The sequence below is a fragment of the Vicugna pacos genome, chromosome 1 (assembly GCF_048564905.1).
Source record: "Vicugna pacos chromosome 1, VicPac4, whole genome shotgun sequence".
Taxonomy (NCBI): Eukaryota; Metazoa; Chordata; class Mammalia; order Artiodactyla; family Camelidae; genus Vicugna; species Vicugna pacos.
Window position 1 is genome coordinate 13,124,353 of NC_132987.1, and position 13,332 is coordinate 13,137,684.

Genomic DNA, 13,332 nt, shown 5'->3' on the forward strand with positions numbered 1-13,332 from the left:
CCCCATCTAAAGAAAAGATAAAGATGAACCAAAAAATATTTGCTAACATGCTCTGTGACCTCAAGCAAAGCTGCGCCCTCTCTGGGCCTTGGTGTTCCAACTTAAATGCAGAAGACCATGGTCTCTAACACTCAGCCCCAAAAATGATGTGACCAGACACATGCCAGGCCCCACCCCTAGCTACCTGGAGATTTTACTATACATGAGTCTTGGCTCCTCCCAGCTCCTCCTTCCCTTTTGGTCCCTCGATAAAACAGCTTCTCCTCTAATGCCTTTTGCACTGGAAGCAGCACCTCCTGATCCGGCCAGAAGCAGCTCTCCCCAGCATGAGAACTGCCACCCTCCTCGCGGCCCCGGCAGCGAGCCTTCGCCTCAGCCTCCTGCTTCTGCTTTCCTTCTGCCCAGACCGAGGTGTGCGAGCCAAGGAGCTGAGGTTTGTGACATTGGTGAGTAAGGAGACTTTTCTCATGGCTTTTCCCTTACAACTGTTACCAGCAGGGTCTGAAAACCAGGAGTCAGGTTTCATTTTAACTGAGAGTTGTCTCCGGGAGACCAAACTCTGAAAGTGAATAAGCAAGTTTTGCAAGGTCCTCCTAATGAAGACTGAGCATGTCCTGACAGAAGCGTGTTTGGTTTGGTTGCTTTTAACTTTGCCGGTGTTCTTTCTTTATCTATTCGCTTACTTTACGACTGCCTTGGATGCAGATTCCTTTTGACAGCTACACAACGCCAGGAGAAACCTCTTCTGGCGCTGTTCAGAACCAGAAGCCAAACTGGCTTCATTCAGTCTAATGATTCTCTCTTGACAAGCCAAAAACCTGTCATTTTCTGAAGTAGCCCCTTCCCTTTTTGTTTATCAGGAAATTAGAAAATACATTTATAAATAATCTTTGAAGCATAAAAGTGAAACTAAAGAGTTCTAGGGTCACTTCCTGATACATAGATTTGGTTGACCATTAAAATCATGCTTTTGAGGGGGGCAGTATAGCTCAGGGGTAGAGCACATGCTTAGCATTACAAGGTCCTGGGTTCAATCCCCAGTTCCTCCATTTAAAAAAAAATTCTTTTTAATCTTAAAAAAAAAAAAAGTAAAATCATGTTTTTCCCCACCCATGGTATGTGTGACATGTTAGGAAAGGGGGCTGGGGTGGCTAATGCGGGCTGTCAAGGAAAGAAAACATACTGTTGGCATTGTTTTAAAAAATGGACAGGAGGACAGTTTGCAAAGTAAAGGGGATTTACCACTTTAATCTGAGTCCTGGAATTAATTAACCTCTTTTTGTCTCTTGGTTTCTGTCTTGGTCTTTGATTCTCTGTTTCTCTATTTCTCTTTTCTCTGTTCCACTCACTGTCTCCCTCTGCCTCTGACCCTCTCCTTGTCTTTCACAGCTCTCTCAATCTCCTTCTCTTCATCACGTTTTTTATTTGATAGAGTGAAAGTATTCTGATAAATAAGTAAATTGTCTTTCTGAAAGCATATCCAAATTTTATTTTTATGATTTTGAGGGAGGTCATCTTTTACTTAAAAATTAAACATGAAGTTTCTATTTTCTCAGCTTGCTATGTTCAGAACTTCTTTCTTTCCCTTCTACAGAAAAATTTCATATGTTTATGCAATTTCATATGTTTAGTTCAATGAAACTTTATTAGGTCATGAGTCAACAATGAGAGAGAGAGAAAACTAGAGAAATAGATCATCAATTTATTTACAAATGATTCACCCACTGTCAGGCTTCTGTGTTGAAAAAAAAAACTATAATATTGTGTAATTTATATAGAGAAATCTATGTGAGTTAGACTGATACCCACATGTGCATTAAGCAAGTGCAGGGACTCTGCAGAAATTGCACTGCCAACAATGTGACAAATTCAGGGACCACAAGTTAATTCTTCCCTAAGAAAAACTGTACAAAGGCCACTCTCTAGGAGCTAAAAAAATTCACATTTACCATACAAAGCCAATGTTAACCATTTTTTCCTACCATAGCTTCCTTCCGTTAATAGTAGATGGAGGACAACTTAATTCATCTTTCTTGGCCCTTACAAAACCACCTCTATCTAAGGACTCAAGTCAGAAGATATTTCTGTCTTCTTTTTACTGATTATAGAAAATATCTGGCTATAAATGGTTCAGTAATATACCCAGGGAATTCCCCAGGAAGTTATTATGAGAACCAGAATAGAAGGAAAGTGCCTCTGGTAAAAGTGGTCACATTAATGGCAATAACCAGGGGTTCACACTTACTCTGTACTAGGCACCGCTCTGAGGTTTTAACATGGATTGTGCTATATTACCCTCCCAACGACCCTATAAAATAGGGTTACTAGAAAGCACAAGATGCCCAGTTAAATTTGAATTTCAGATAAACAGCAAATAAGTTTTCAGCACACATATGTTCCCATGAAATATTTACGCATCCTGCAGTTTTGCTTGCTAAATCTGGCAAACGTCCTATATGGCTTTTGTAAAACCCTTACTAAGGCTATTCACCCTGTTTTATAGATGTAAAAGCTTTATTAACCCTGTTTCATAAATGAAGGAATGGAGACACAAAGATATTTAGCAACTTACTCATGGCCACACAGCTAGGATTTGAATCCAGGCTGTATAATTCCAGAAGCTACGCCCTTAATCACTAGACATACTCTGTTCCTGCTGTGTGTGTATAAAACCCACCACAAGGAGCTGAGATCTCTCCATCCAGGACCAGCCGATTGGCTTCACTCACAATCAGCAGGTGGCTTCTTTCCTTGCTTTTCCACTGTGATCCAAGAAAAATAAATCTTCCCCAATTCTCGAAAATCGCCCTTGGCCGAAAGAGCAGGAAGCTGTCGTGTTCTTGTTCTCTCTCATGAACAGAGTCACCATATGCTCTTTTAAAAGAGATTCACCACTGTGCGTCCCGTGGAACGCTAGTGCAACATGTCGTTAACAGGTGTTGCTTGATGTTTAAAGATAGGTTTCAACAGTCAACTCAGCTTTGGGAAGAAGACGTGGGTTAAACTGTGTTTAAGGGGAGGGAATAGCTCAAGTGGTAGAGTGCATGCTTAGCATGAACAAGGTCCTGGGTTCAATCACCAGTATCTCCATTAAGATAACTAAATAAATAACATAAACCTAATTACCCTTCCCAAAATTAAAAAAAAAAAAAGAGTTCTAAACTGTGTTTAAAGGTCTCAAATACAGGACTTTTCAAGTTCTTTAATATTCTAATATGCACCATGCCTTTCAGAGAAAGGATCTCATAAATTGTATTTCCTAAATTTTGACTGTGAAATCCACCTCCTCTGTTTTTCCAGAAAATTTCATAGAAAACCCTTAAAAAATTGCTATTTTTGAATATACAGAGAGAATAATAACTGTGGTGAGACCCAGTGTACCCATCAACCAGCCTCAATAATTATTACTCATAGCTAGTCTTGTTTCATCTATGTGCCCACACATTCCTAATGGACTTCTTAGAAGTAATCCCACACATCATTATTCCATCCATAAACAGGGAAATGCTGTTTTAAAGCTCTTCTCTCTTCCCTAAGCCAGGGGAAATCTACAAGTTCAGGTGATCTCAAAGACAAAAAAATTCCTTCTCATTCCACCTGAGCTTTACAAAGAGAGGGATGGTAAGTTAAAGGTAGACGCGCTTCTCATTCTTCATGGTTAACCATGCAAAATTTTCACTCAAGTCAACAGAACTTTCTTGATGCAAATGTCCTCCAAATCTTAACATCATCTCCCCACTGGGATGGGTCACTCCCATATTGTGGTTAGGTAAATTCAAATGATGCTGGCCTTCACACATTTCCAGGGACAGTAGACTTTCAGGGTTCTCCCTCAGTCCTCCTAGGAAAGCAAAAAATTGGCAAGTTAATGCTTAGGCTGACAGCCCAACATTGCTATCAATTTTCTAAGGCTATGTACTAAAGTAAAAGTTGAGAGCTATGCCTAGGAAAACATTGAACTTCCATTAATTCAAATTCTAGCATCATTTACCAGGTATGGGATCAAGAACAAGGCACTTAATCCTGTTGAGTCTCAAATTCCCCGAACTTAAAGTTGGGAATAATGATCACAACTATAATTTCTATCTCACAGAGTTGTATGAGCTCTGAATCACATGGGAAGTATGAACCATGATATAATTATAAGGGGTTGCTGTTAATCATCAGTCTGAAACACAAGCTTTCCAGCTTTTTAGATAAAGTCTAGATGACCCTTAATTATTCCTTTTTTTTCTTTTAACTTGTGGTAAAACACACAACAAAAAATTTTCCATCTTCACCACTTTAAGTGTACATTTCAGTGGCCTCAGGTGTATTCACATTGTCGTGCTACCATTAAAACCATCCATCTCCAGAATTCTCTTCACCTTGCAAAACTGAAACTTTGTATTCATTTAGCAGTAACTCCTCATCCTCCCCATCCCCGGCCCCTACAACCACCATTCTGCTTCCTGACTCTATGAATCCGACTACTCCACGTAACTCGCAGAAGTGGAACCATACAGTTCTTGTCTTGCTGTGATGGCTTATTTCACCTCACACATTGTCCTTAAGGTTCTAGAGGACCTTTCACTATTTTTCAGCAAAGAAAATATAAGGTATTACACAGTTATGTCTGCTAGAACCTTAGGCTAACAGCTTAACTTGCTTGCACTCGAGTCTTCCCCACCTATGAATTCTGACTTCTTTTCTCTTGGGGGAGACACATCTGGGTGTAAATATGGCTTGAGGGTGGGGCGGGGGAGGAGCTGGAGGGGCAAACTGAGAGGAAATACTACCACAGTTCAGGAAAAATATAGTGAAAACCTGACTTGCATTGGAAAGCAACAGAATTGGAAAAGAAATGGTATTTCTTTTCAAAATTGTGAAGGCAGAAGAGTCCCACGGGTTGCCTGTGGATATTAAGGAAGAGAAAGAAGTTAAAACGACCCCGTTTTTCTCACTTTGGTTGTTGGAAAGATGATGGCGACCCTGGAGACAGGGTACATGAAAGGCATGAAATATTTAAACTTCTTGCAAATTCCTTTTATGAGATATAAACACAGAAGAAATTTATACTACTGCCTACCGCACAGCGCCATGGGGCACAGGGGTTAACAGTGCTGGGCTCAAGAATCAGACCACCTGTGTTTGAATGCTCGCTCCACCTCTTAATAATCAGCTGTGTGACTTTGGTTGACTAACTTAACTTGCCTGTGTCTCAGTTTCATCATCAGCAAAGTGGGGAGAGCCGTCAGTCCTTCATGGGGTCATAGTGAGGCTTGGTTTGGTTAATACACAAACATCCTGCTAAGCCTAGCTGGTAAATGCCTAAAACACTAATGACATGTCTTGAGCCCAAATGTGTTGTGTTGAGTATCCATATATACTCACACAATTATATGTGTATTTTTATAATATTCGTATAAACAGTTAATTAAAATGTCACTTTTTTCTATTTATTCTCCAAGGATAAAATATTTATATGCCTTTCAGTTTGATCCGTTTTCCTCCCCAGCTTTGGGCCTCTGGCTCAATCAAAACTGGAAAAAACGTGACAAGAGAGAAACAGATTTTACTCATTTCAATCATTGTTTGATTTACTGATCCACCAACTGGTCCTCTTGGCTAGAACAGATTACTGATTGCCCTTTTATTTGCCTTCATCTTCATGGTTATGTTTGAACAGTACTTTTGAACACAAGCAGGAACTTCTCAAGGCCTGTAAACCTCGTTTTCACTTCTGTTAAAAGTAAAGGACTATAGTTTACAGCGATCATATTGTAAGTGTCCACTGGATGCCGGGCTCTTTCTGTTTTGTATTTTAAATCCCCAAAATGACCTGGTAAGGCATATGTCACCTTGGTAGTACATAAGAGGAGTGGAAAGGAGCGGGAACTTCTCTGTGGTGTGCTGGGTCCTGGGAACTCAAGATATAACTGTCTGGTGGCCCACCTACAACTCATGGGCTGGCTTAGCTGACACGTACCGGCTAAAACTCTCCCTTGAAAAACAAAAGCCAGGGCTCCTGTCTCAGCTCACAGACAGCCCCCTGGTCTCTCCCCGCTGCTGTGTGGCTCCCTAATCACTGCGGCCAAGGAGCAGAAAGCCATCCACGGAGACCTGCCAGGTCTTCAAAGACATTGGCTGGACAGCCCACTGTTGTGCAGCCAGGGTTGGCGCTGGGACAGGTAGGCGGTCACTTCAGTTTGCTTACCCGAGCTTCTCTCCAGTTTTATGCCAATGCCCTTTGCAGATTTTCATGGTGGTGAACTGATCAGGGAAATTATGCTCGGTTCAAGACATTCCAGTCAGCTGAGTTGCTGCCATGGGCACTTAAAAGTTTTTGAAATGTCACAAATACAAAGGAGGAATTCATTTTTCTTCTCAGTCAGGGAAACAAAAGTTGGAGAGATTAGAAATTAATGGAAATATTTCTTGAAGGATATTTCTTTGCTTAGCAAGTAGTTCTCATTTGCCCTAATATGCTGTACACAGGAAGGGAAGTAAAGCAGGTAGCTAAGTTAAAGCCCTGAATAACACAACAACAAAAGTAATAGTATCCGATATACTAACCACTCTCGTATACTGAGCGTATCCTGTGTATGATGATGGCTTATATTGCACATTGAATTCTCGTGATCCTCCTGCATGAGAAATACTGATTTTCTCATTTTACAGAGAGGGAAATCGAGGCATGCAAAAGTTTACATTAAAGCATTTTCCCAGGGTCACCTAGTTAGGTGTTGACAAAGCAGGGGTTTGAAGCCAGGTCTAACTGACTCAAACCCAGAGATTTTCTGAGCTACCACGCACAGTACGACACAGATTCCTCCCTCCCCTCTCCTGGGCCCTGGATGAGTCTCGTTAGCGTGCTGTGCCTTTCCGCCTTCCTCACGGCACATACAGGACATGTTCCAACCCTGAGTCCTCTCACAGCCAGTCGGGTTCCCTTCTTATCTCTGAAGTGAGATTTATTTATCCGACTCATTCATTTCTACCCAAACTCTTTCACTTTCTTTTCCAAATTCTTTTTATTTTTTGTTTAATTGAAGTATAGTCAGTTACAATGTTGTGTCAATTTCTGGTGTACAGTGTAATGTTTCAGTCATACATATACATACATATATTCTTTTTCATATTCTTTTTCATTATAGGTATTGAATAGAGTTCCCTGTGCTCTGCAGTAGGACCTTGTTGTTCTCTATTTTATGTATAGTAGCAAGTATCTGCAAAAGATACTCTTTCAGTTTCTAATTCTCTTAAGAGTTGTTTCTAAGTTCCTAAAAGAAGAAAATAAAATAAGCTTTTATTCAAGGCGAGGTTTGTGCATCAAGAGATTTTCATGGCTTGGAGCATGCTTAACTAAGTAGGGAGTGGAGTTTAATGTCCTTCTTAGGATTTCCAGAATCATCCCAAAGTTTTATGCTGTGACTTGAATTCCAAACCTGGAAGGACAGGATGATGGTTTAGAATTCAGTCTAGTCCAGGGCAGACTCACTGGTCCAGAAGCAAAGGTACAAATGCAGGGCATGAGGGGAACGACAGGAGAATGAAATAAAGGAGGAAAAAAGGAGCACACACAGCACACCTTGATGATAAGCAGGGGTGAAAATTAAAAGCCCTTGTGAAGTGAGGAGATGGGAAAGAAAGCCATCTCGGAGGACCTGGAGGAGCTGGACCCAACCCAAGATTCACTCACTCATTCAAACAGAGCACTTTGTGTGTGTACTTACTGTCTGTCAGGCACTGTTTTGGGGGATAAACCTGTGCCAGTGACAGCAAGGATTCTACTTTCAAGGAGCTTATGGGGAGAGGGGAAACCAGAGACTTAAAAAACACATGCACACTCACTCACACACACACACTTTAAAAAACAAAAAGAAAATATGAGGGATAAAAATGAATCTGAGGGAGGGTATAGCTCAAGTGGTAGAGTGTGTGCTTAGCATGCTCGAGGTCCCGGGTTCAATCCTCGGTACCTCTTCTAGAAATAAGTAAACAAAAACCTAATTACCCCCCCAAAAAAATTAACATTAATTTAAAAAAATGAATCCAGGTGATGACAGAGAGACGGAGCAGGAGTTACCTGGTACTGGGTGGTCGAGAGAGGCCTCCCTGCCGAGGTTGCCTTTTTTCAGGACAGACCTGAATTTAGCAGCTGAGGGACGGCTCCAGGGGATGCAGACCCAGGAGATTCCAGGCAGAAAGGACACGAAGGTCCTGAGGCTGGTACACACTGTACTGGGGAGACAACAGAGGCTCCTTTGGCTGAGCGTGTTTAGCAAGAAGGTAAGGTGAGAACAGGGCGGTAGGCAGGGCCACATCGGGTAGGGTCTAGTGAGCCGTTGTAAGGGCTTTGAATTTTAGGCAAAGAGCCATGGGAAATGACACAATGTCTGAGAGTGAGAGTGTATAATGAAACAAGACCGGCCACACATGAGTTGCTAATTGTTGGAGCAAGTGGTAGACTCATAGGGGCTCATTATAAAAATCTCTACTTGTCTTTCTTAATAATTTCTGCAAAAAAAATTTAATAGAATGAGACAACATTAGAAGATCCTAAGCAATCAAGTGACAAATTCTGATCGACAGTTTTTACAAGAGCACTTGACTTTGTGGGGAGAGGGACCAGACATAGTGTCCTCCAGACATCAGGGTCTCCACATCGAAATGCAATGCGCCAAATCTAGTGTGTAGACTCAGTGGGGCAGGGTCATTCATGGGAGTGCCAAACCACGAACTTTTCAAAACAAGTTGCCTATGATTTAAAAGGGTGAAATGAATGTGATATGGTGGGGAAAACAGTGGGCCGGCAGCCGTGAGAGGCAGGAGGTCTGGAAGGATTACCCCATCTCTTTGAGCCTCGGCGTCCTTATTTGCTCAGTACAGCAATCGCGCTGACCTGACCTCACAGACTACTAAGAATTAAAAGAGACAGTAGGGGAAAGGATTGGACAAAACTACGGAGGGAAGCACAAACATAAGGGGTTGTTATTCTCTTGAATGTCTTCCTTTTGCAGTTACCAATAGTACTGCAAATAGTCCTACTGTTCATAATATACTCTTAGGTTTCTAAAGGATGTGATAGAGTGTGATTGCTAGACTGAGAACAGAGGTTATAAATTTGACCGAGCAGCGGTTAAGAAGATTGCCCCACAGCAGTTAAAAGAATGCCTGGGCATAGTTCAAAGGCTTCACCTGAATTGGAGAAGGTCCAGAAACTCAAGAATGCCACCTGCGTATCCTTGAGGGCACAGGTGCGCGCGCACACACACACACACACATACACACACACTTTGATTTTCTAGCACCAGAGGTCAGAGATGGTTTAAGTGTTTCTGTGGCACACCCCTTGCATAGAGTTCACAGCATCTTTGAGCCACAGCCTCAGAAACCCTGAAAACCCACTGAAATATAAGGGAAGACAATTATCGTTGACCTATGAGGATGGAGTAGGAAAGCTTGCCCAGGTCTCATGGTTTTGATCCAGCTCTGCTCTTTAAAACACATTCCTCTAAGGAGACTCTTTATTCCCTCCCCGGGCCACGCTCTTATTTAGTTACATAACCTCAGTCCATTGTTCAAATATTTGGGACTGTTTCTTACACATGAAGACTTTCGAACTCCTCTGAAACAGCACAACCCCACCCCCACCACACACACTCACAATCTTGGAGGAATAAAGTAGAGTTCGTAAAGAAGCCCCAGATTCCAGATCATCCGCCGGTGGGAGGCTGAGGGGCGTGTCTGAGCACAGAGAAGTGAGCCTCTTGCACAGGTTCAAAGCTGGCGCTGGCCACACACAGCCCGGACTGGGATCTCCGGTCTACCACTTACATGCTTTGTGACCTTGGGCAGGTCGCTTCACTAAGGTCAATTTCCTTGTTTGTGAAATGAAGATGATGGTAACTGTTTTGTAGAAGTGACGAGAGGATTATGAGAAGCATTTAGCGCAGTTTCTAGGGCAAAGCAAGCATTCAAAAAGTGTGGAGGAGCCATCGTGATTATTGGATGGTAGGAAGTGTCGTAATTTATTTTATAATCATGTCTCTCATCCAACTTCTCCTTGGCTGACTAGGGGAGTCTCAACTGGGGGGTGATTTTGCCCTCTTGGGGACATTTAGCAATGTCTGAGCCCTTCCTGATGGTCACAACTGGGGAGTGCTGCTGACACCTAGTGGGCAAACATCCTGCGGTGCACAGGGCAGCCCCCGCAGGGAACCGTCCTGCACAAAATGTCAACAGCGCTGAGGCTGAGAAACTCTGGAAACCAAACAATGTGGGGTTTATAATCTATTGAAACTGTATCATAAGTTTAGCTACTCAGATCTTGGAAAATACTTTTCAGATTTACCTGGAATCTAAAAGGTCTAAAATGTGTTTTGACTGTGGAAAGAGAAGCACTAATGATTCCCCTTAATAATTTCTGATCTTGACCAAGTCGCCCCCTAGTGACTGGTAACTGTCAGTGCCCATCAGAGAGTCTGCAGCCTTCCTTCCTGCTGACAGGACTCCTTACCTGATGACCACGGTGGTTTCTTAAAATCCACTAGACCATTGCCTCTCTGCTTGTCGTAGCCTCTTCTACTTAGATTTCAATTCCTCACCAGTTTAGGGGCCAACAGATCAGTTTTCTTCAGACACCAGAAACGCAACCCAGGTTACAGACGTCTCCTTCGCTTTCCTGGAATCCCATCTCAACAATGACTAAAGTTTGAGACTGTTCCTTACTCCGTGTCTACCAAACTGTTTTACGAGATTTTTAAAAGAGCAGCCTCTTGGCTTTCTTTTCAATGGGGCACCTTAGCCGGGTGGTATGAGTGATAAGTGCAGGAAATCTCAGAAAATGCAAGTTTTAGTTACGCAGTCCTCCTCTGTATCAAAAATGTTTGCTGACATCGGTGCAGACTTCATCTTATATTTCTTAAATCTTTCTTTCCTTACCTTTTGCTTATAAAGTAGCTTCATGTTTGGTTTGGTATTCTATTCAGGAAGCATATTAGAATCAGAGTGTGAAGGTTTCAAAAGTCCAGATTACTCTCCCCTAAGAGTAAAACGTGCGCTCAAAGTAGCACAGTGATGTGCGTACAAATCCAGAAGTGTGTCCTTAAAGTGTTGAGAATTAGCTTTTCTAATCTCCCACCGGCAAGTCCTTTATTCCTAACCTTTTAAAAACTAATAAATCATTGGCTCAACATTGTCACAAATTGTATGTCATGTTTAAAAGTCACTATTTCATTATGTAAAAGTTTTAACACTATTGTTACTGAAATGATAGCTAAGGAAGGAACACTTCTCATCAGAGTTTGTCTGCAATGAAGTGATCTTGCTGCTCTTTGTGTTCCTTCTTGTCCTATCTGATGTGCAAACCAATTTCCACATGCAGGTCACCCGACTTCTAATGGCTCCTTATCTTGTCATTCACATTACCTGAAACACTAACAGTTCACCCAAGGTTGAGAACCAGTGGTTTAGAAGAAAATCTATCACGATGAGGAGAAGCAAAACACCTAAGTGAAACTGGTAACATGAATATCTCAATCTATTTTCAGGTTTTTAGGCATGGAGACCGAAGTCCCATTGAAACCTTTCCTTACGACCCCATTAAGGAATCCTCATGGCCACAAGGATTTGGCCAGCTCACTCAGGTTGGTTGGATTTTCAAGCTAAAGGTCGCTGATGAATTCCATGGGAAATTAAATTCTGTAGGATTTCTAATATATTGAAACCATACAACTTCTTTAGTTACTCAGATCTGGGAAAGTATTTTGCATAATTACCTGGGATCTAAAAAAAATGTCTAAAACGGGTTTCAGTTGTAGAATGAGATGCATTAATGGTTAGCTTTGATAACTTCCAATCATGGCCAAGCCATCCCTAGTGATAAGTAACTGCTGGAAGATTGTATAGAATTGCCTGCTGGCTTTATTAAAGTATGAGAGGTGTGCGCAGACAACAGAAGAATACATAAGCTTAAAGATGCTGAAGAGAGCAAGATCCTTACAAGCCAGCCCTTGAGTTTCTCAGGCTCCACCTGAGAAAGTAGAAAATAATCCTGAACCAGCAGGTTTGGGAAAACATGATTCTCTGGAAGTGGTGATTTTGATCAGCACTCAGAAGGGCTGAATTTAATCTTTGTCAGCTGAATATGTTGGGATTGAGATTTCCTCATAAGTGGTCAGTGAAACATAGGGAACCTTCCTTCCTAAAGAGCACCAGGGAAGATAAACTGGGGGACAAAGGCATCTGTAGTCACCGCTCTAGTGCCCCACCCCCTTCAGCTGTCAAAGGCAGGTGGCTCTTCTGTTTGGAGCCACCAGGCCACGTGCTTTGCTTCTGTCCTGACCAAAGCCTTGTTTACACATAGTAAGAAAATGTCGCACAATGTTTAGAGTTGGATATCTCCCAAACTAGTGGGTCTTGATCTTGGCTAAACATTGGAACTACTCGGAGAGCTTTACTAAATACTATTTTCTGCCTAGGAGGTTCTTATTTGGTTTAGGGTGCAGCCTGGACATTGGGGTTTTTAGAAACGCCTCGGTTGATCAGTTGACTCTAATGTGCAGCTAAGGCTGAGAATTTACTGCCCTGATGGAACCATCTCGATGAGGAGAAAATGCAGGAAGTCTATTTGAGGCTAGTATCTTCTCTCTCCCTGCCATAGTCTACCCAGCTTCTGGCTCCCTGAATAAGAGAGGGTTGTGAAAATTCAGGGCTGCTGTGTGGCTCTGTAGAGATTCTTGTTCCCTTGCTGCAATGTTCCAGTAAGACCAAAAGATTCCTCCAGCCTGTGGGCTCTGGACTGTTCTTCTAGTAATCTCTTAACTAGCCACCAGTTTCTCCTCGAGCGGTGTTTCTTTCCAAGTGCAAATGAATCATTTGAAGATTCTAAATCAGTGTTAAAATGCAGACTCTAAATCAGTGGATCTGACATGGTCTGAGATTCTGCATTTCTGACATATTCTTAAGTGATGCCCATGGCGCTGGTACAGGGCCACTGCTGAAGTAGCAGGGTTCTAGAGTTCGGATTCCTTCTCTTAGCTGGGAGCTTCAATCTGCATAATGACAAAGCGAAAGTTCTCTTTGAGTTTCTTAGTTCTCAAAGTGTTGTCCCTGAATGAGCCTGGAAACTTGTCAGAAATGTAAATTCTCTGGCCCCACCCACTGAACCAGAAGCTCTGGGGTTGAAGCCTGGGAATCTTTAATGAGCACGCCAGGTCATTCTGTGCACGCTGACGTTGGAGAACCACTGCTGTATAGAAGATGACTACTTCCTCAAAAGTCAGCTTGGAGTTAGAACAACAAATCACACCCAAAATACCTGCTGCTTTAGCTATCCAAGTCTTTCAG

General features: G+C 42.2%; 1 protein-coding gene across 1 annotated transcript in view; it reads left to right on the forward strand.

Moving 5' to 3' along the window:
• Nucleotides 1-240: 240 nt before the first annotated feature.
• Nucleotides 241-13,332, forward strand: part of ACP3 (acid phosphatase 3) — a 47,541-nt gene continuing 34,449 nt past the window's right edge. The window contains exons 1-2 of the mRNA XM_006214571.4: nucleotides 241-446; nucleotides 11,535-11,630. Coding sequence (XP_006214633.2) covers nucleotides 327-446; nucleotides 11,535-11,630 — 216 coding nt within the window. The 5' untranslated portion in view covers nucleotides 241-326. The remainder of the gene's footprint in view (nucleotides 447-11,534; nucleotides 11,631-13,332) is intronic.